The following is a 21,740-nucleotide window of genomic DNA, read 5'->3' on the forward strand; positions in this document are numbered from 1 at the left end:
TTTCCACAAGCATCAGATTTTCTGGTTTTCATTCAACCAGAACAACAAGAAATGAAGGCTGGAGATGTTTCAGTGGATATGGAATGATTCTATGGAACACCTTTCACTCTTTAAAGTTACTCACAAAACCTGTTTGACATTTTTTCAGACTTCCTGTATACATTTTATGTTTTATACGGTAAAAATTGTTGTCAAACTCAGCGACGTGTTGTTCATGTTTGTCATCACCAAAAATCCAAATCCTTTTACTCCAAGACCATCACTCCATCCATCCATCTCTCATGTCAGCGTCACTCATCACTAGCTTACGTAAGGCAATAAAGACGATTTAGATACTGGTCACTGCTTTTCATCTTAAATTACCATCAGACGGGGTCATAAAGCATAAAGCCGGTGGTTTAGGTTTAACACACATTCACTTCTCTTGTGTTTTAGTGAGTTTCTTAAGGTACTTTCTGTCTTATAAATCCTCCTCTTGGGAGTAATCAGATATTTGCAGATTGACTTTGGAATGACAATCATCAGGAGATCCCAGACTTCCTGCTTCAGTTTGTTGTTGTGGTTTTTTTCTTCAAGATATTCGATTTTTTTCAGAAAATGTCAAACTCCAGTTCCTAAATTCTGCTTCCAGAAACTGATGAGGACCCTTCACAACCCAGTTTGAACACTGCGATGCGTCCACAGTCTTCTGGTTCTTCATGGTGCTTCCGTTTCAGATTTCTCACTTTTTTGGAATATTGACCGTTTTATCTCCGTTCTTGAAGCCTTCGGGCTCTCCTGTGAATCCTCGGTGTGAAGCCAGTTCAGACAACCGTGTTTTAATGTTGGGCTATACAAATAGAACAGAACTGAATTGAATGTGGGTCCAACCCTAATTCCCGCCTTTTCTTTTTTCTGCCGTGGTGCAGCGGTAGGGCGGTCGTCCCATGATCGTAAGGTTGCAGGTTCGATTCCCGCCTTGCACGCCCATGAGTCGAAGTGTCCTTGGGCAAGACACTGAACCCCACCTTGCCTCTGGTGGTAGGCGGGCGCCTGTGTTTGGCAGCGGAGCGACCACCAGTGTGTGAATGTGTGTGTGACTGGGTGAATGGGTCTGTGACTGTAAAGCGCTTTGTCCTTGTAGGAAGAAAGGCGCTATATAAGTTTACGCCATTTACCATTTACCATTTACCTTTATTTTACCACGTAGTCCCATTGAGATCAGATCTCTCTTTTTTAAGGGAGACCTGGCAGGGTCCCGCCCTCCCTCCCTGGTGGCTGCTGATCACCTGTCAGGTGTGTTTGGTCATTCAGACTGTGAGAACACCAGAGTCTGATCAGCAGCAGCAAACAGAACAAATGAGGGCTGGAATCCGGACAGGATGGAGGATCTGAAGGACCTGGATTGGGGGGGTTTGCCCAGTGTGGGTCAGATGTGATGGCTTCAAGCCCAAACCTGTTGGCTGTTTTAAAAAACGAATCTTTTTTGTCAAATATGAGCATTGCTGCATGCATCCATCTCTTCATTTTTCCTCTGAGCGGTTTCAGCTGCTTTGCTGCTCACTTTCTCAATTCTTCTTGTTTCTGTCTTCTCATATTTTAGCCTCTCCTGTTTAGTTTGGCAGCTTTCACTCTTAACCCTTTCATACCGGAGCTGTCACTGACAACCGGAAACAACACGTGCGCTCTAGTTACCCTAACTTGTTGTGCGTTTATGCAATCAACCTTTTTGGGATGGTGGATGAAGCTGAGAAAAGCGGCTTCAGCATCAGAATGATGTTAAATAAATAGTTGATGAGTTGTTGTACTTCAAACACTGTCAACACTGGATTCTATACCACGCTAAATCAACTTTTTGAGTTCTTAATTTTGATTTCATTTGATTTGAAACAGTTGATTTTAAGCAATAAAACAAAAATAATGCACCAGACATTACAATCATCAGTTATACATTCATACAGAGACGTATAAACTTAGGATAATTAGACATTTAATCAGATATTGCTTGAAAGGGATGGAAGGAAGTGAATTTATATAATCCTGTTCTACCGTAATCATTTTATTACATGATTTATTATTATCCGGTTCCTAACTGAAATCAGACAGAATTAAGAATCTAAGAATCAATAATCACATGACAAAGATGAATTACCTAAATTATGATGGAAAATAATAATTAACTATTTTAGAAAGATCAGTTATCTAAAATATATTTAGATTATATTAATTAGAAAAATCATGACTATAATTAAAAAAACACTATATCAGTAAAATAATAGGCATAACACTGTTTCAGAAAATTATTTTTCATTAGTAAAAACATCCATTAATCTTTGGGGGAAGTGAGGTGATTTAATTAGAGATCAATCTTTTAACCATCTTCAAAAATTGATTAATCAATTTTATTGTTATAATGAAGTGGGTGGCACCCATTAGAAGCGAAAGGCGGAGCCTCAGAGTTCAAGTCATCTTACTTATGGGCAGCAAAATGAGCTGCAAAAAAAAACAGTATTTCATAAAAGAATAATTTAGTGTGGCAAAGGTAATATATGATCATATGCTTGGATGTAGTTTACTCTGAAAGACTTCAGAAAAGCAGGACATAGGCCCTGTAACCCTTGTGCTATCCTAGGCACTTTAACATTGGGAGTGGGGTCATCTAGACCCACTAGACAGTGCTCTGAACCTTTTTTCTTCAATGATTTGTGATCTTCACTGGTGTCCATGGATTACATGAAATCTTTCCACCTTTATCCACCTTTGTCATGGTAGGGAGAACACGTCAATGGAAGGGGGGGGGGGGTCATCTAAAATAGCACAAGGGTTAAAGGCTAAATCTTAGGTTTTAGCATAAAAGTTGTCCGTCGCTGTTTTGCGGTTCATCTCTTGCAGATTCATTTTAGTGCCATTTTTCTGTTTTTTTTTTAAAGATGGAATTTTGTTCAGTGTCCTGATTGGCTGAAGAGTTCTGTCAATCAATCTCCTCCGTGCCGTATCTCCTATAGATTACTTTCAGTTTGTCACATTTACATAAACCTTTGATAACGATGAGCTTTTTGTTTACATTCTATAATCCTTGACTTTTTTTTATATGAAGATTTGAACTTTGAGAGAAAAGTGTGAAAATGTTTGAGAAAAGTCTATAGAGTGTGTAGTGAGGAGTTTCACTTCCTTAAACCAACTATTGTAAAAAACTAAAGATTAATCTTTAGGGATCTCGCTTGTCGTGGGTAATTATTAGAATGTAACTTCTTCGTTCCTCCCTGGTCCTCCTTGGTCCTCCCTGGTTCTACTTGGTCTTCCCTGGTCCTCCTTGGTCCACCCTGGTCCTCCTTGGTCCTCCCTGGTCCTCCTTGGTCCTCCTTGGTTCTCCCTGGTCCTCCTTGGTCTTCCCTGGTCCTCCTTGGTCCACCCTGGTCCTCCTTGGTCCACCCTGGTCCTCCTTGGTCCTCCCTGGTCCTCCTTGGTCTTCCCTGGTCCTCCTTGGTCCTCCCTGGTTCTCCTTGGTCCTCCCTGGTTCTCCTTGGTCCTCCTTGGTTCTCCCTGGTCCTCCTTGGTTCTCCCTGGTCTTCCTTGGTCTTCCCTGGTCCTCCTTGGTCCTCCCTGGTCCTCCTTGGTCTTCCCTGGTCCTCCTTGGTTCTCCCTGGTCCTCCTTGGTCATCCCTGGTCATCCTTGGTCCTCCCTGGTCCTCCTTGGTCTTCCCTGGTCCTCCTTGGTCCTCCCTGGTCCTCCTTGGTCTTCCCTGGTCCTCCTTGGTCCTCCCTGGTTCTCCTTGGTCCTCCTTGGTTCTCCCTGGTCCTCCTTGGTCTTCCCTGGTCCTCCTTGGTTCTCCCTGGTCCTCCTTGGTCCTCCCTGGTTCTCCTTGGTCCTCCTTGGTTCTCCCTGGTCCTCCTTGGTCTTCCCTGGTCCTCCTTGGTCCCCCCTGGTCCTCCTTGGTCCTCCCTGGTCCTCCTTGGTCTTCCCTGGTCCTCCTTGGTCCTCCCTGGTTCTCCTTGGTCCTCCTTGGTTCTCCCTGGTCCTCCTTGGTCTTCCCTGGTCCTCCTTGGTTCTCCCTGGTCCTCCTTGGTCATCCCTGGTCATCCTTGGTCCTCCCTGGTCCTCCCTGCTCCTCCCTGGTCTTACCTGCTCCTCCCTGGTTCTCCTTGGTCCTCCTTGGTTCTCCCTGGTCCTCCTTGGTCTTCCCTGGTCCTCCTTGGTTCTCCCTGGTCCTCCTTGGTCATCCCTGGTCATCCTTGGTCCTCCCTGGTCCTCCTTGGTCTTCCCTGGTCCTCCTTGGTCCTCCCTGGTCCTCCTTGGTCTTCCCTGGTCCTCCTTGGTCCTCCCTGGTTCTCCTTGGTCCTCCTTGGTTCTCCCTGGTCCTCCTTGGTCTTCCCTGGTCCTCCTTGGTTCTCCCTGGTCCTCCTTGGTCATCCCTGGTCATCCTTGGTCCTCCCTGGTCCTCCTTGGTCCTCCCTGCTCCTCCCTGCTCCTCCCTCGTCTTACCTGCTCCTCCTTGGTCCTCCTTGGTCCTCCCTGCTCTCCCTGGTCCTCCTTGGTTCTCCCTGCTCCCCCTGGTCCTACTTGGTTCTCCCTGGTTCTCCCTGGTCCTCCCTGGTCCTCCTTGGTTCTCCCTGGTTCTCCCAGCTCCTCCTTGGTCCTCCTTGGTCCTCCCTGGTCCTTCCTAGTCCTACCTACTCTTCCCCGGTCCTACCTGGTCCTCCCTGATCCCACCTGGTCCTCTTGAGCAGCTGGTAGATCAAGGATCATGAGTGTACAGCTCTGATCCACAAACCTCTGCATTTCCTTCCATTTAGAAAAAAATAATTCTGTATTTTATTACAGAAATGGCATAATTGGTGGTTTTTATGAACAAAACTGTTGGTGATTTTCAGAATAATCTGTTCCTGGTGAAAACTCCTCATGGGTGCCAACATCCACTTCTTCTCATAGAGAGCAGTAGATTGTGGAACGAGTTGATCTCGGCCTTGCTGATGCAGTCTGCAAGGCCTGGCGTTGTCCTGCTGCGGTAACCATGGAGATCCTGGAAAACTATTTGCTCCTCCAGAACTGTTCTCAGCTTCTCTACGTCACTGGTGCCTCCAAACGTTTGCAGGTCAACCAAACCCATGGAATTCTGCTCATCCGGTGAGGGGCATCATGTATGCTCTGAATGATGGAAGTGGACAAACATGTTCCCAAACATTGGCTCATCGACGCTCCATGGATCTTCTCTTCATCTGGGAGCAGAAATCCTCTGAACATCTCTGTTCATGGCTTCTTTTTAAAACCGTGTCAGGTTACATCTATGGATGCAGCAGGAAGTCTTTCCATGTTTCTCCTGATCCTCTGTGACCTTTCTGATCATGGTAGCATGCTAGCTTCACGTTTAGTTCAGCCGATAGGCTGTAAAACCTGTTAGTTCCTTGGTTGGGAATCACACTGCAGCAGCTCAGTGGTTTGATGCAGGCGGGCACAGTCAGAATGTTCTGCTTAAGGTCCATCACGGTGATGGAGAAAACCAGTTATCAGTCGCTCAGAAGGGCCTAAAATACCTGGACGAGGTGGTCGACTCAAGCTGAATGACTGTCTCCTAAAGCCACAGAGGTCGTGTAAAAACGTATCTGTTGTTAGAGACCACTCTGTTTCAAACCTCAGCCTCTCTGGAACGTTCTTGAAGTTGGAACAGAAAGATCTCATTAAAGGATGGAATGTAGACGGGAAAACACCAAAGAAAACCACAACATCAACTCTGAACTCTGAGTTGATGCTCAGGGTTCAACCAAAGAAAAAAACCTGCACAGGACACACAGGTGACCCGGACAAAATATCAGGCCGCTGAGTGGAGGCGTGCACGCGGTGGGCGACAGGTGATAGTGGACACTTCCACAACACAGAAGGTAAGTAAGGCTGAAGTAGGGAAGACGCCGGTGTGTCATAAAGAGTTTTCATTTTCTCAACCTCCAAAGTCCTCCACAAGGATCCCATAGTGATGTTCTCGTGAGACGTGCGCAGTCCTTGCTGCTGTCTGACTGTTAGAAATGAGGAAATCACACGCACACTCCATGCATGTGGTCAGTAAGGAGCCAGCATTCACACCGTACTAAGGACTAGAGCGTTGCATAAAGACGCCGTACGACGGCATCATCTGTACATCATCAATGCGTGTAACTTCCATTATCCCTATGAATACTTCACAGTACAATTACCACACGCATGACGATGGTACATTCCATTTTCAGGACGCCCCTTAAGGTGTCCGCTTGACCCTCAAAGGAACTGAAAGGCTCCTCTGAAGATACAGACACTCCTCTCTTAACCCGGGTCACCCCCCCCACCCCCATTGTGACACCCCCATTGTGGGATAAATAGAGTATTAATTTTATTTACTTTCATTATATAATTATTATTTGGAAAATCTGTAACCAAAACGACTATTCTCTTCTGCTTAAACCAGTGAAAGCACCTAGAGGTCGTCTGTTAGTTTCAGTTTATTGTGAACGGTGTGTAAATCTTCTGCATGTCTTCCTGACCCCACATGTCTGCAAGCTTCAGGCACTGAGCTGTTGGAATACAATTAGCTGAATGGAAAGTTGGATTCACGTCCACAATTACAGGATATAAGCCATGAAATCAATAGAAAACCTGTGATACTCCTGTAAACATCTCACCTGAAGGGGGAGGATGAGGTCAGAGGATGATTCTGCCTTCATCTGCATGTTATAAACCCCCCCCCCCCCCCCCCCCCATAGGGATTTGCTCAAAAACATAAATCTCATAAATCTGCTGAACACCTGATGGATCTTCCAGAAGTAGCCCAGAAGACATGGGATCATTTTTGATTGGAGTGATTTCATAGCATTTGGTGGTTGGTGTGTTAGGCTGTGTTTGCGTGTGTTCACATGTGTTCAGGTGTGTCCAGGTGTGTTCACGTGTGTTCACGTGTTCATCTATGTTCAGGTGTTTTCGGTTTGTTAAGGCGTGTTCACATGTGTTCAGGTGTGTTCACACATGTTCATCTTTGTGCGCACATGTGTTAATGTGTGTTAGGTGTGTTCAGGCATTTTCAGGTGTGTCCATGTGTTTGAGGTGTTTTCACGTGTGTTTATGTGTGTTCGGTGTGTTCACCTGTTCATGTGTGTTCACGTGTGTCCAGGTGTGTTCACGTGTGTTCACATGTGTGCTCACGTGTTCAGGTTTGTTCAGATGTGTCCAGGTGTGCCCATGTGTGTTTATGTGTGTTCAGGTGCGTTCACATGTGTGTTTTGGTGTGTCTAGGCATGTTCAGGTGTATTCAGGTATGTTCAGGCGTGTTTAGGTGTGTTCACATGTGTGTTCACATGTTTTCAGGTGTTTTCAGGTGTGTTCAGGCGTGTTCACGTGAGTTCATGGGTTTTTTGTTTAGCTGTGTTTGAATCAAATGACTGCTCATCACAGGTACGTTTGGTCCAGGACCAGTTTGGTTTCGTCAGACATTTCATTCAAGTGAACAGGTTTGAATTCAGTTGTATTAAATTTAATTCAATTTTATTTATATAGGCCAATATTTACAACAACAGTCGTCTCAATGGGCTTCATTCTGGTAACTGTAATGATGAAAAATGAATCATAAAGAACATAAAGTCATAGAATTCAATAGGTGACGGCTGAACTAAACTAAACTGGACATTCCTGCCCTTACTACCCTCTTTCGTTTAAAGGCTTAGCTAACCTCTGGTGTGAATGTAAAAGGATTATCCAACAAGCGGAAAAGAGGAAGTGATGTCAGTGACACACAGAAGGACAAGACGAAGAGGGCACAAGTCGGAAGAACGATGAAATGTCCTCAGGGAGAGAGATGAAAAAGGGAGATTTCATTGATTTTATAATAAATACTATTATCAGTATTATTGTCTATTTGTTTCATCTTTTAGTTTTTTGATTTGGGGTAAGGGCTTATTTTATGGATTTTTACCGCCAAACAAGCATCTTCTGTGACTGAGAGTTAACTTTTGTGACCTTTGACCAATGCAGAATGAAATCAACCAAAGAGATGGCATCAATGAGCAAACGCTTACATTGAAGTAGTAGATTTGAAAAACAGTCAGCTGGACTTGGTTTTTGTTTTATTAATGCAGATGTTTTCCCTCCTCTCCAAGACGTATTTTCAGTGTAAAAGCGTCAACATAAAGAAAGCTTCTTGGAGAAAAGTTCAAACGTCGGCATTAATAAAATAAACACCAAGTCACACAGTCATCCCCTTTATTCAATAGAATCAAGCAGGATAAATAAGAATCTTCACAGACGAATGCTTCCTTTGGATTTCCACTGCTCCCTTTGCGGTGCGTCTCCCTTGGAACCAACATGGCGGTCCGACCGACGCTCGCAGCTGCCTCTCCTAGTAACAATGCAGTGCAATCGTGTGTTAATTTAAATTTTTGTGTTTTAAATGTAAACTGCATGAGAAAGAGTCTAGTATATCAGCGACAGCTTCTCTTGGAACTCAGAAACAAGGAATACTACTACTACAAACATCTGCTCAGTCTGCTGGATGAGACTGAGCACAAGAAGCCTGCGGGCAACTCTGGAACAACATCCCAGGGGAAACACCGAAAGCGGTGCCACAGGACACGGAAACCAGGCAAACGTGGAGGGGCTAAAGCTAGGCTAGCAGCCAAGCCACACATGCCGGCAATTCTCACACTCCTGCTAGCGCACGTACGCTCACTCGACAACAAGATGGACTACATCAGATTATGGTGTGAACTGTTGTGTTTTGGTTCTCACAGAATCCTGGCTGAATGAGAACATTGCAGACGCTTCGATCCAGCTGGAGGGGCTAACGACGCACAGAGCGGATAGACTAGCTCCGCTAACCGGTAAACAAAGAGTGTAAACGGGTTCGTCATTTACACCAACAAGCTATGGTGCCAAGACACCGTGGTAGTTTCCACCCATTGCTCGCCACACCTGAGTCCCTGTCTGTAAAATGCCGACCCTTCTATATGCTGCGGGAGCTAACAGCTGTGATCATAACAGCTGTTTATGTACCACCGAGCGCTAACGCTAAGGAAGCCATGGCAGAGCTAGACAACATCAGGGAACTTTAAAAAGATTATCCCGGCGCCTTCTTTATAGCGGCTGACGACTTCATCAGGCAAGTCTTACAACGGTTCTGCCTACATTCTACCAGCCTGTGGACATTGCAACAAGGGGATCTAATACACTAAATCTAGTGTATACAAACATTAAAAAACGCATGCAAAGCTGCTAACCTCCCCCACGTCGGCAACTCTGGACATCTGGCTGTTATGCTAACGCCATCCCACAAACCCAGGGTGCAGTAGGAAAAGCCAGAGATCAGAGAAATCAGAATTTGGCTCGAGAAAGAAGTTCAGCACTAGAGGACTGTTTTGAGACCACTCAATGGGACATTTTCAGGGAAGCAGCAACCTACAACAATATCACTGACCTGCAGGAATACACAGTGTCCGTCATTGACTACATTAAGGAATGTGTGGATGATGTGACAGTGGTTAACCGTAAACCTTGGCTAAGTGGTACATTCCCTCTTGAGAGCCCGGGACAAGGCATTTAAATCTGGAGATGCAGCCGCATATAGTCTGGCAAGCAACAACCTGTCACGGGGATCAGAGAGGCTGTACGCACAAAAACTGAACAGCCACTTCGTGTGTGAGAAAGATTCACGTCAACTGTAGCAGGGGTTTCGGAACATCACGGACTATAAGCCCCCCCTCTCGACAATATGCCAGAACAAGCGCTCTCTACCAGAAGAACTGAACAACTTCTACGCCCGGTTTGAGGTAAATAACTCCACACAGGCACAGATGCTCCCGCTGTCTTCCAGCGACACAGCATTGCAGTTGTCAACCACTGAGGTGAGGAAGGCCTTCTCCACCATCAATCCACGCAAAGCGGCCGGCCCGGACAACATCCCTGGACGGGTTCTGAAAGACTGTGCGGAGCAACTGAAAGATGTCTTCACCGACATCTTTAACACATCACTCAGGCAGGCATTTGTACCCACCTGCCTGAAAACTGCAGTTATTACTCCGGTCCCAAAGAAGTCAAGTCCTGCCCACCCAAACGACTTTCGCCCCGTGGCCCTCACACCGATTGTGACCAAATGTCTGGAGTACTTGGTCCTAAAACACATTAAAAACAGTCTTCCAATAACTATGGACCCTTTACAATTTGCATACAGAGCAAATCAAACCACGGAAGATGCCATCACCACTCTCCACCTCACACTGTCACATCTGGAGAGGAAAAACACCTTTGCTAGAGTCCTCTTCATCGACTTCAGCTCTGCTTTTAACACCATCATCCCATAACAGCTGGTGGAGAAGCTTAGGCTACTAGGCAACACGGCAACCCGCAACTGGACACTCAGCTGGACAGGCTGCAGACAGTCAAGATCGGCAGACACACATCCAGGCCCATCTCAGTGAGTCATACAAGCAGCGCTGCCTACGCAGAGCGACATCCATCATCAGGGACCCCCAGCACCCCTCTTACTGTTCTTCCTCATCAGGGAGGAGGTTCAGGAGCATCAGCTGCAGATCTAGCAGGATGCTAAAAAGGTTGTAAGGCTGCTGAACGGACTGTCCTCCTCATGCATTCATGCTCTCACAAACTCCACCCTGCAATAAGACCCAAGGATTACCCCCCAACCCCCCCACACAACCTGAAGACACAATATATGGATACAGACTCTAACACCACCACCCCCCCGCGCACTAAACGCACATAAGAAACTTTAGTCACACTGAATGCTGGTCTCCATTTCATTTTATTTTTATTTTATATTCTATTGCATCTCTATCTATCTTATTTACTGCTATTTCTTTTTACTCTTTGATTGTTTTTTTATTGCTGCTTCTTTGCAATGAAAAAACATCTCGTCTCACCTGTGGAATGACAATAAACCAAATCTTGAAACTTGAATCTTGTTGTGTGTCAAATAGTTAATCTGGTGTCCATTGTGTCTCTAGTCCGGCCCCCTTGGAGGAGTGGTTTGTCCTGCCACCCCCGTGCCCCCTTTCCTCACAGAGTCCTTTTAGGAAGCCTGTGTCTAAATATGTCTGAAATGATTTTACGTTTTTGTACTACCAAAACTAATCTTTTGTTGTCCATGGTGAAAATGAATGTTGTTGGTGTCAACGTGCATTATCACGTGGACACGCCATCTTAAATTTTCCTGACCTGACCTGTTTCCCGTTTCTCCGGCTTTTTGCTGCAACATCCACATAGAAAGAGAACTCCAGTGTAAAGCTAGTGTTGCGTTGTGGAGAGACGGGTATCAGACGCAGACATGACGAAGACCATTTAAACATGCTGGTGGGGCCATGTTTACCACACCCCTCGTGGGCCCCCTTTTCCCTGGGGTGTCCTCCTCCTGGGCGGGTGCGGCTGGCCCCTGCCTTGCTCTCTCCTGGACAAACCGTGGGCCTGGTGGGTGGCTGCCTGGAGCGCGGGGTGGGTCTCCCTTGGGGGGTCCTGGCTCGTACCTGGGGTTGGCCAGAATTCCTGGGTGGTGATGTGGTGCTCGTCTGGGGGCGCTTTTCTGGGGTGGGGTCCTGCGTTGGGCCCTCCTGGCACAGCGGGGGGGCTGGTCTTCTGGTTGGGCTGGAGCTTGCACTCTCTGCCCCCCCATGCCCCCCTGCTCTCTGGCTTTGGGGGCCCCCGTGGCGGTCCTGGTCCCTGGCCTGGGTGGCGGGTGTGGTCGCCCCGGGGGGCGGTTGTTCTCTATCTGCTACCGTGCGGGCATTGGGTGGGGTTCTGGCTGCTGCTGCGGCGGGGTTCTTTGTGTGGGGATGGCTGGGCACTCTCCCTCCTTTTTACATTCCATCGTCCATTTTAGAGGAACAATATTTGTATTGTGTACATGTTGACATGTGGACATTTTTGGAGCCAACAGGTATGTTTATAACATTTGAGCGTGTATAACCACCCTCCTATCCCCCTCTCTCTAACATCCCTCCATCTTCTTCCCTCCTTTCTTTCTCCGTCTGGTCCAACACAAAAGATCTTCAAATATGATTAAAATAAATAAAGTTTGGCCTCGATTACAAAAGTGGTTTATTCAGACATACCTCTGGTCTGTCTAAAGATTCATAACCCCTGTTGTTAAAGTAAAATATTTCCAGGCTAGTTTTCATGTGTAGTCGCCTGGCCATGATGTTAAAATGCATAAATACATACATAGTTAAAGGCAAAATACATCTGCAAATGCTTACTATACAAACAGATAAAGTACAGAATCTCAACACATGTTTTCTTAAAGAGTTTTCCTCCTTCACTTCCTCCCCACAGTGCAGTGGTCTCTGGTTCAACTCTTGGAGGTTATATTGGTTATTTCTTTCATTTCTTTTGTGCTTCACACAGTCTGCTATGGATACGATTGGATGGGTTCTCCATTCCTGTGAAGATTCATGTCAGCCTTTCCTTCTCAGTGCAGAATAATTATTACGTCTCCAAAGTTTGCACAGTTTAGCATCAAGACCTGTCTGATAAATAGGAGACAAGAGAGGGAGAGGTGGATCTGTACAGGTGAATCCGAGGACAGAGATGGAAGAATGTGCAGCAGGGAAGTCTGATGAAGAACAGAGATGGAAAGGTAAGAGTGGAAAGGTATTTGGTCCAGAAAACAAATCTGTGGAGGTCTGAAAGAGTTTAGGAGAGAAAGAAGTAGAGTTTCTGGTTTTGGTTTGTTGGCGGCTGCGGCACAGAGGTAAAGCGGTCCACCTCTGATCAGAGGATCAGATTACTGGATCTTCTTTAGTCAAAGTTTGGGCTTGTTTTTAGAGCAGGAAAGGACAAAAAACTGGAGACAGTTTGGTAATAAATTTTACAAATGTCACACATTGTTGTGCAGTAGAGAAACCACCACAACAACATCATCCTGGATCAGAGTTGTTTCCCTGCAGCCGCTGTCACTTCTACAAAGCAAAAGCCCTTTTCAATTCAATTCAATCCAACTTTATTTCTATAGCCCAATGTTACAGTTATCTCAACAGGTTTCACTAATTGTACAACATAGCATCCACCTCCGTGTTTCAAAGTAGGAATAGTGTCTTTTCATCTTAGGCCTCGTTGACTCCTCCTTTATGGTTGTTGTCAAAAAGTGAAATCCTGGTTGGGGTTCTGGTCCTTGCTCTTGAGCGCTAGCCTTCTCCAAATTCCATCTATGGGGGAGCCTCGTCGGGCCATGGTAACAACATTCCTTGTGGACCCCCGCCTCTCTTGGGTGTCCTCCTCCTGGGCAGGGGTGGCTGGCTCCCGCCTTGCTCTCACCTGCACCAACCGTGGACTGGGTGGGTGGTTGTCTGGAGTGTGGGGCGGGTCTCCCTTTGGGGGCCCCGGCCTGTGCCTGGGGTCGGGGTGGGGGGATGGCCAGAACTCCTGGGTGGTGGTGGGCTGCTTGTCTGGGGCTGGGGATGCTCTCCTGGGGCGGGGCAAAGACCACTGAAGGCAGGTTGCAGAAATAAACATTCAACATGAAATGAAAGTTCTTGATTAGCAAGCTGGTGAATGGACCAATCAATGCATCACTAGAACATCACATTATGTTGCCAATTTGCCCGTCCCCCTCTAGGCTTCATTTTCAGAACGCAAAGTCCAATGGGTGACCTTCGAAATAATCCAATTTAATGTTTTTATTGAAGGAATCACAAGGATTACAAGACTAAACAAGGAAAACAAAACGTTTGGTCTGATCTTCCTGATGTTCGATAGGACTGATCCGTATGCTGGAATAAGGAAGACATTCCAATTTTCTGTGAGACAAACACTGGGAGTCCCACATTGATGGTGAAGTTGTGTCGTATGAAGGTCCATTGAAAAGATCAGGAATATTGTCTTAAAGGGGTTAAGGGTTGTCTCTAACCTAAAAAAAGATGTTTGTGAGACAGTCAGTCATTAGCGTAGACAGAGGGCTGAATTGTCTTACCCCTGTCTCCATCCATCCATCCATCCATCCATCCATCCATCCATCCATCCATCCATCCATCCATCCATCCATCCATCCATCCATCCATCCATCCATCCATCCATCCATCCATCCATCCATCCATCCATCCATCCATCCATCCATCATTTCCCACTTATCTGGCATTGGGTCACAGAAGTATCAGTCTATCAGGCCAAGAATTATTAGTCCCCTTAAGAACTGACCTTTTTATTGACCTATAGGACAAACATCTGTTGTGCCATGATTTTCGTGGGTCGTCACTTTGTCTTCTAACATGACAACGACCCAGTTTTTGTTAAAATATTTTGTATCTACCTGCAAAGTAAAATAATGGAAGCATCTAAAATAAAGCTAGGATATTAGAAAAAGCTGTTAAAATTCTTTGCTTTGTTCAACAGCACTTGGGAGATAATTGTAAAAAATTATCATTTTCATCCTCAAGTGAATATAAAGTTTGAATAATTATCTTCCCACCATCTGCAGGTGGTTTCTCACACAGGCTCAGGTTCTCCACCAGAGGCCTGAGGGCTCGAGGGTCCTGCACAGTATCATTGCTGTTCCTATCACGGCGCTTGTCTGGACTAAAAAGTCTTCATTGTTTCATGCTGGATAATAGCTCATATTGGTCATTGGCATTCTTTTTTGCAGCTAATGTACAGTCTCAGATTACTGGGTTGGTAATAGAATCTTCCATGTTTGGTGAGGAGCTTTCATTTCTTAACACTTATGGTCTGTGTCTTTTCCTTTTGCAATCGTATTATTCCTGCGGGATATCTGACGACTCAGCTGTAGCTGTTTATTGAGATGGCTTCTTAGGACTTCCCTTATTTTTTAGAGGTATTTGGCTGTTCCACCTTTCCTCATTGCCAGTTCCAGGTTGTCATTTATCTGTGGTATTCCAAAGTACTTGTATTTCTTACTTGTATTTCTTGTATTTTACTTGTATTTCCTTTCTTTGCCGCTATCCAACTGCATTTTCCAAGCCGGAATGACTTCAATGTCAGTACTGTAGATACTGGTGGTGTGGATGAGGAAGTCAATGTTCCTCTCGCTCTTAGGACATAGCTTGATATTATCCATGAAGAAATGGTGACTGATAGTGGTTTCATTATGAGTAGGGTATCCAGAATGGAGGAATGGCATCTCTTGAGTTTAAGCCACATTTGATGGCTACCTGTGCAACTGGCTTACCATTAGCATTAGAGGGGAATTCTACAAGCTTAGTGGGTTTGCATTGGAAGCTCTTAAAGTACTGTTGATGTTGTACAGCTCCAGATATTCACTGATCCATGTGGAGAGACCATTGACTGTGTAATAAATTACTGGACGAATCACGTGTGACATCATCTATAGAAAATGCCTTGTTTCCGGTTCTAGCCAAATAAAGCCAATTCAGTCTGCATTTTTCCGCGATATGTCCTTCGCCATGTTGGACTTTGTAGCCTCACCGCCCACTTTTGTCCCAACATAACCTGCTAGGCAGCCACTACGCACGCCTGACTTGCCCCCTTTTCTTTCTGAAAGGCTGTCTGAGCTACCTGTGACTGCATAAGGCGGAAAGTGCTAGCATTGCAATCAGCATCATCAAATGTCTCAGAAAAACACATTGCTTAAGATGTTAATAATGCTAACTATGGTAGTTATGTTAATGTGGCAAAAAGTGCCCTCAGTCAAAACCTGTCAACCCACTGGTGTGTATAAATAAGCCATGCCAATTGGAAACCTCAGGAACTCCCTCCTTTTGTCTCTGTCAGGCAGGTCAGAGCTGCATATGACAAGTTGATGACGTTTTTTCATGATGCCTAAGAAATTATGAGACGCTAGGACGAGTTTTCGTTTTCAGCTGGTACGAAAAGTGTTCTGTTTTTTTTAACTCAACATGGAGGCATCTTCTCTGGGTCAAAGGTCAAAGAAACTTCAGACTCAAGCTAAGTGACTTTTGTGAACTTTTGTGAAAATTGCTTGAACAAAAGTGTAGTTTTGTCAAATTTTAGTTTGCCACAAAATGTCCCCCAAGTCAGAAGTTGTGTGGACATCCCATAATAATTTCAAAACTTCCTTTGGATATCACTGACTCGTGTGTTTTGGACTCGCTTGTGTATTTAAAAAAAAAAACGTTTCAGCTCCATAAGCCATTTTCGGCCAATTTGTTTTTTTTTAACTGTCTTGCTCGCAGTGATGTCATCGTAAGGGGAGTGGTTATGTTCACTACGACAAAAATGTATTTTCACCGCGTACTGGGTGTGTGTAAGTGTTGGTGACTTTTCAAGCATGTGGTGGGGTCAAATTTTGAAATAAAAGGAGCAGAAATCTTTCCAATTGCAACAACAGTATGGTCCTTGCAGTCAGCGACTGCTGCTGCGAGCCATGTTTATACATTCTGTGCTCCCATGGTGTCAAAGCCAGCAGTGGGAACAACTGGAGGGAGGGAGGAGGAGGTGGAGGGGGATCTGAGTGGAAGGGGCAGGTGTAGCAACATGAAGACACTCTGATGTGTATGCAGGGGCACGATTATGGGTAAATATAAAGGTCAGAAAAAGTACTTTGTAGATAATCCTGTGTGTGATGGGGAGCCAGTGGAGCTGCTGTAGAACAGATTTGATGTGTCGGATGGATGGTGTTTGTGCAATAATCCGGGCAGGAGGTGCCGATGCTGTGGACCAGGACGACAGCCAGACTCTTTACCTAAGGGTCAGAGGAAATTGTGGATTTGTTGACTGGAATCTGGATTCTCTTTTAGGTGGACTTTGTGCCTCTTAGGAGAGGTTCAGTTTTATCACTATTTAATTTGAGAGAATTTGAAGTGAACCAAGATTTCATAGCAAGAAGGTGGTTGGTAAAGGAAGTGGGTGGAAGAGAAGAATCAGATTTGTTGGATATACAGAGCTGGGTGTCGTCTGCGTAGCAGTGAAAGTGAAGATTGCGTTCAAGAAAGTTATGACAGAGTGGTAGAATGATAAATAGCAGGGGCTATTAGGCAGGGGCTATTTATACTGTAGTGACGGGAACTGTGGGGGAAGTGACTGATGTTAGCTGAATAAAATGAGTACAGCCCATTGACTGTAAAAAAGAACTGGACTGAGCGAGTGTGACGTTACCCATGGAAAGGTCTGACCTCTGACTCCAGCTCAAAGAAGCCAATTCAGTCACAATTTTTCCATGATATGGATGCCGCCACGTTGGAGGCAGACGGCAGTGAGTCAGTCAATGTTTCTATGGCAACTGCTGTCGCCAATCGGGAGTGAGTGTGTTCCACCAAACCGAGCTCAGGAGAATCTGTCAATCAAACATTGAGGTGGGGGCCAGTGGGCTCCTGCGGTGGTCCTCCTGACTGTGGCCTGGGTGGCTGCTGTTAGGTTGCTCGCTGGGCGAATTACTTCCATGCACTCCACCGCATGGGGGTCCTGAGGCTGGGACAACAGTGCCCCCCCCCCCCCATTTCCTTTTTTTTCTTTTTACATTCCATTGAAGTATCTTTATCCTTTCTTCTTTCCAAAAGTCTTTCAGTTCCCTGAGACTTCTGGGATGTCTGTTTGTTGCACATGTCTCTTTTCAGATCCATCATAGGTTTTCAGTGATGTTGAGATCATGTGATTGGGAAGACCAAGGCCTAACCTTCAGTTTCTGCCTCTTAATGTGCACTAGTGTGGACTTGGACACGTGTTTAGGATCAGTGTCCATCGCTAGACGCCATCCTCTCTTTAACTTTGGCTTTTTCACAGCTGCAATCAACTTACTGTCCAAAATGTGCTGAAATTTGTTAAATCCATTTTTCCTTCCGCTCGGTAAATGTTTCCTCTGCCTCTGGCTGCAATCCAACCCCAGATGATGATTACTCCACCACCATGCTTAACAGGAGGTTCCTTTCATTTAACTCTGTGCCTTTCATTTTCCGAACTTACTTTGGCTCATTCTGGCCAAAATGTTCTAAATGAACCTCGTTGCTCCACAGAACTTGTTTCCAAAATGGATCATGCTTGTTTATTTGTGTTCAAAGGTGGAATTTTGTGGTGAGGACGTAAAAGAAGCTTTCTTCTGATGACTCTGCCATGAAGACTATATGAGTTTCTCTTTACAATTGAACAGTGTAGCACAACACCAGAGTCTGCCGGATCTTTCTGGAGGGATCTTACAGTCAAACATGGATTTAGACTTACTTGTCTCACAATTCTGCGAGCTGCTCTGTCTGAGATTTGTCTTGGTCTTCCAGATCTCGCTTTAACTTCCTCTTGGCGCTATTTCTTACCGGTAATTGCATTCTGAACAGAGGACATCTGAAAAGGCTTTGCTGCCTTCTTATCGCCTTCTTCTGCTTTGTGAGCATTAACTGTTTTCAGTTCCAGGGTTCTAGAGAACCGCTTGGAAGAACCCATGATGCTGATTGGTGGGGCAAAGGTCACATGGCTTAGATTGTTTCAAATCTTTGAGATTTAAATCACCTGAGCAATCAGTGAGATTGTCTGGTCTTAGCTTTTCCAAAGTGGGCGGAGCATGCTATAAACTCTGCTGGGTGCCTAAACCTTTGCACATACCTTTATTTTGTTTTCTGTTATTTTGACAGGACAGGGTAAACAATGGAAATAAAGCAATTTGTTTTTACATATTTCAAAAATGTCTCATCTGTAATCTGATGCTTTTGAATGTTTTTCCATCTTACCGTGGTTTCTTTATGCACAATAATATAATGAAACTTTTTTTCCCCACTGTACTGTATACTGTGTACGTGTTGATAGGTTTGTGTATGAAGGTGTGTGCTGCCATCAGGTATGTTTGTCGTATTTGAATGTGTGTGCAGATGAGTGTCTGTGGACAGGCCACGCCCTTTTTGAGTAAACATCTACATCTGAATGTTGTGATGATAAATCTTGAGAAACTTGTTGCCTCTTTTAGTTTGTAATCCTGCCAACTCCTTTGTGTTCATGTAATCATTGCCCCTTTCTTTTCTTGTTCTCCGCCTCTCTTATTTACACAAATATTTGCAGAAATAAACACAATTATTGATAGAAATGTTTACCTCGAACTACAAAAGGAGTTTATACAAATAAACACCACGTGTGTCAGAAACTAAAGACCATCTGATGTAACAGTAACATCTGACCACCACAAGAGGCTCAACTGGAATTTAATAAACAAATGCAGTATGTACACAACATTTAACACACACTTTTTGTTAGAAAATATGTAGAACTTCCCATCGACTCCTCTGACCAATCATCTGCCCCTTTGTCCTTCCAGGCATTCTGGGTCATGTAATTAGACCATATTAATGAGAATTTGTTGGGTTGTTTGGGTAAAAGAAAAGTGATCCATTAAACTTTAATTAAGGTTGAAGCATCTGCCAAAAGACAAATAATGTGTATAACAATAAATGATGGAGTCAGCTGATAACTCAGTTTCTTCAAACAGACGTGGTTTTCATGAAGGAGAAGCTTTTCTTTCCACTGCTGGTGTTACGATGATTTAGGATCCAACATGAAGATTCCAGTTTAGTAAAAAATGTTATTTCAACTACAGAAGACTCTTATTCTTAAATGCATCAAAGATGAATTTCATAATTTTATTCTTTAATTTTTGTGAAACACGAACAGAATAAAACGGTCCATGTAAAGAAAATCCAAACTGATTTGATTGAATTTTTGTGAGACTGTTTTTCTCCAATAGGAACACTTCTCACTGAACATGGACTCTTTGTGCTGTTCTCTCAGTTTTTGATCAAACTTATTTTAAATGGTAACAGCTAGTTGCTTAAACAATGTTAAAGAACAATGCTATGGTCTATAATGTATAACTGTTAGCTTCCCAGTTGGCAACGCCAGTATCACAACTGTTGGTACCGTTGTGTTGATAGAGAACAGAAAGACATAGATAGTGTTTTCTTTGTGTTTTTCTTGGTTTATTTTTCCTCCCTTTTAAAGACTTTTGAAAGTTACATCAAGTTGAAGTCCAAGTCCAAGTTGAAATGACAGCATCAGTTGATGCAGATTTGTCAGCTGAACATCTATGATGCCGGTCTCCCATTCCACCACATCCCAAAGGTTCTCTATTGGGTTCTGGTAACTGTGGAGGCCGTGTGAGTCCAGAGAACTCATTGTCATGTTCTAGAAACCAGTCTGAGATGATTCCAGCTCTATGACATGGAGCCTTATCCTGCTGGAAGTAGCATCAGAAGATGGTCCACTGTGGTCAGAAAGGGACGGACACGGTCAGTAACAATACTCAGGTAGACTGTGGCATTGGAACCATGCTCAGTTGGTTCTGAAGTGTGCCAAGAGAATATAGAGAATAATTCTATAGATGAAAACCATAAATACAGTTTTGAGTTGCATCTGGCAGACATTGTCTGGAAATAATCTGCTGAGCACAGACAGTGTATTACAGTGGGTCACATGCAAAAGTCGATATTCAAACTCCTCGAGGTTCTTTTTCTGCTGTCTGATTTTTAAGTATTACTGCTTACCTAGATCAGGTGTGTTTTTTAATAACAGGAAGCTTTAGGACTACATTTTGTGAGACAATCAGGAGGACAACAGCAGTCCGGTCTGTGGTTTGATGGCTGTGACATTGGTGCTGTCCAATCAGTAAAGAAAAAATATGTTTAAGTGAAAATTTTGCCCCCCCACCAAACACATAATGTGAAATGTGTGTGAAATTCTGCGATTTTTACATGTTTACACAATATGGGAAAAAAAACTTTGGTGTGAACGGTCTTTACAAAATTTCCCACACACTACCAGGTAAAGTCTACAACGACCACCAAAGTTTTGTTGACCTTTGACCTTAGAAGAGGCCATCATCATGAATTTTCCAAATAAATCATCTTTAGTGGCAGTCACCTGTTGCTCGCACATTTTTCTCTGGAATATTGTGAAAATGTTATACACAACTGCTTTGTCAAGTTGAAAAAAACAATACGACATACACTATGAACATTTTAGGAACGTGAGCGTGGTTAGCAAAAAACTCTGTTGCCAAGGAAATGTAAAAGTTTACTCTTGCAGATTCTTCTAAAAATTCCATCAGCCTTTCACTGCCCTGTAGTTGCTCAATGCAAGAATTGTTGAACACTCCTTGCATTGAGCTGCCATCACACATACTGTTTGTTGCAGATTTGTTGACAGAGAACAGTTTTTACGATTCTGATGAACTTGTACTAGTTGAGATATTGTCCCAGATGTTAGGATAAATTTGTTTCAAACCAGATAAAGTCAAACTTCTTTGTTTCTGCCTTCAGGAGTCTGGGTCTCTTTAACGCCATGATTTCTGTCATTCTGTGTCATTACTCCAGACCTAAACTACTGTACCAACCACAAGCCCTGCAAGAATGGCGCCTCGTGCACCAACACAGGGAAGGGTAGCTACACCTGCACCTGCCGACCGGGCTACTTGGGCAAGGACTGCGAGACCGAGACAAACGAGTGCGACAGCAACCCCTGCAGGAACGGCGGCAGCTGCAAAGTACTTCCTCCATGATTGAGTCTGTTTGTATCTGTGAGATCATTCTTTTGAATGAGCCTCTAAAAGTTTTCAGGTTGTCAATACGCTGTTTGATTGTCCAGAGCATAGCAGTTGCCTGCCTGACACAAAAAGTGGTGCAGACTTACATCGCAGGATCTCTTTAGGGCCATCTGCTAGATCCTGGTTGTGGATCTTGTTCTCCTTCTTTGTATTGATGAATTGGAATTATTTGGCCTCCTTATTGCTCTAGGACACCGGTGGGCAATTCCAGGCCTCGAGGGCCGGTGTGTCTCCATGACTTCCAGACATTCTAGCCCTGCTCATGGCTGATTACCTGGTTCAGGTGTGTCCAGCCAA

At 44.5% G+C, this 21,740-nt stretch overlaps 1 protein-coding gene across 7 annotated transcripts in view; it reads left to right on the plus strand.

Annotated features, from left to right (window-relative positions):
- The window catches only part of dlc (deltaC), a 63,280-nt gene that overhangs the window by 9,258 nt on the left and 32,282 nt on the right, over nucleotides 1-21,740 (plus strand). For all 7 annotated transcript variants that reach the window (XR_013647211.1, XR_013647212.1, XM_078929790.1 and 4 more), the window contains one exon: nucleotides 21,214-21,383. Coding sequence is in view for 5 of the 7 variants with exons in the window: in XM_078929790.1 (XP_078785916.1) it covers nucleotides 21,214-21,383 (170 nt within the window). In the remaining 2 variants the exon portion in view is untranslated. The remainder of the gene's footprint in view (nucleotides 1-21,213; nucleotides 21,384-21,740) is intronic.

The sequence above is a fragment of the Oryzias latipes genome, chromosome 13, assembly GCF_053564925.1.
Source record: "Oryzias latipes strain Hd-rR chromosome 13, Olatipes_Hd-rR_3.1".
Classification (NCBI taxonomy): Eukaryota; Metazoa; Chordata; class Actinopteri; order Beloniformes; family Adrianichthyidae; genus Oryzias; species Oryzias latipes.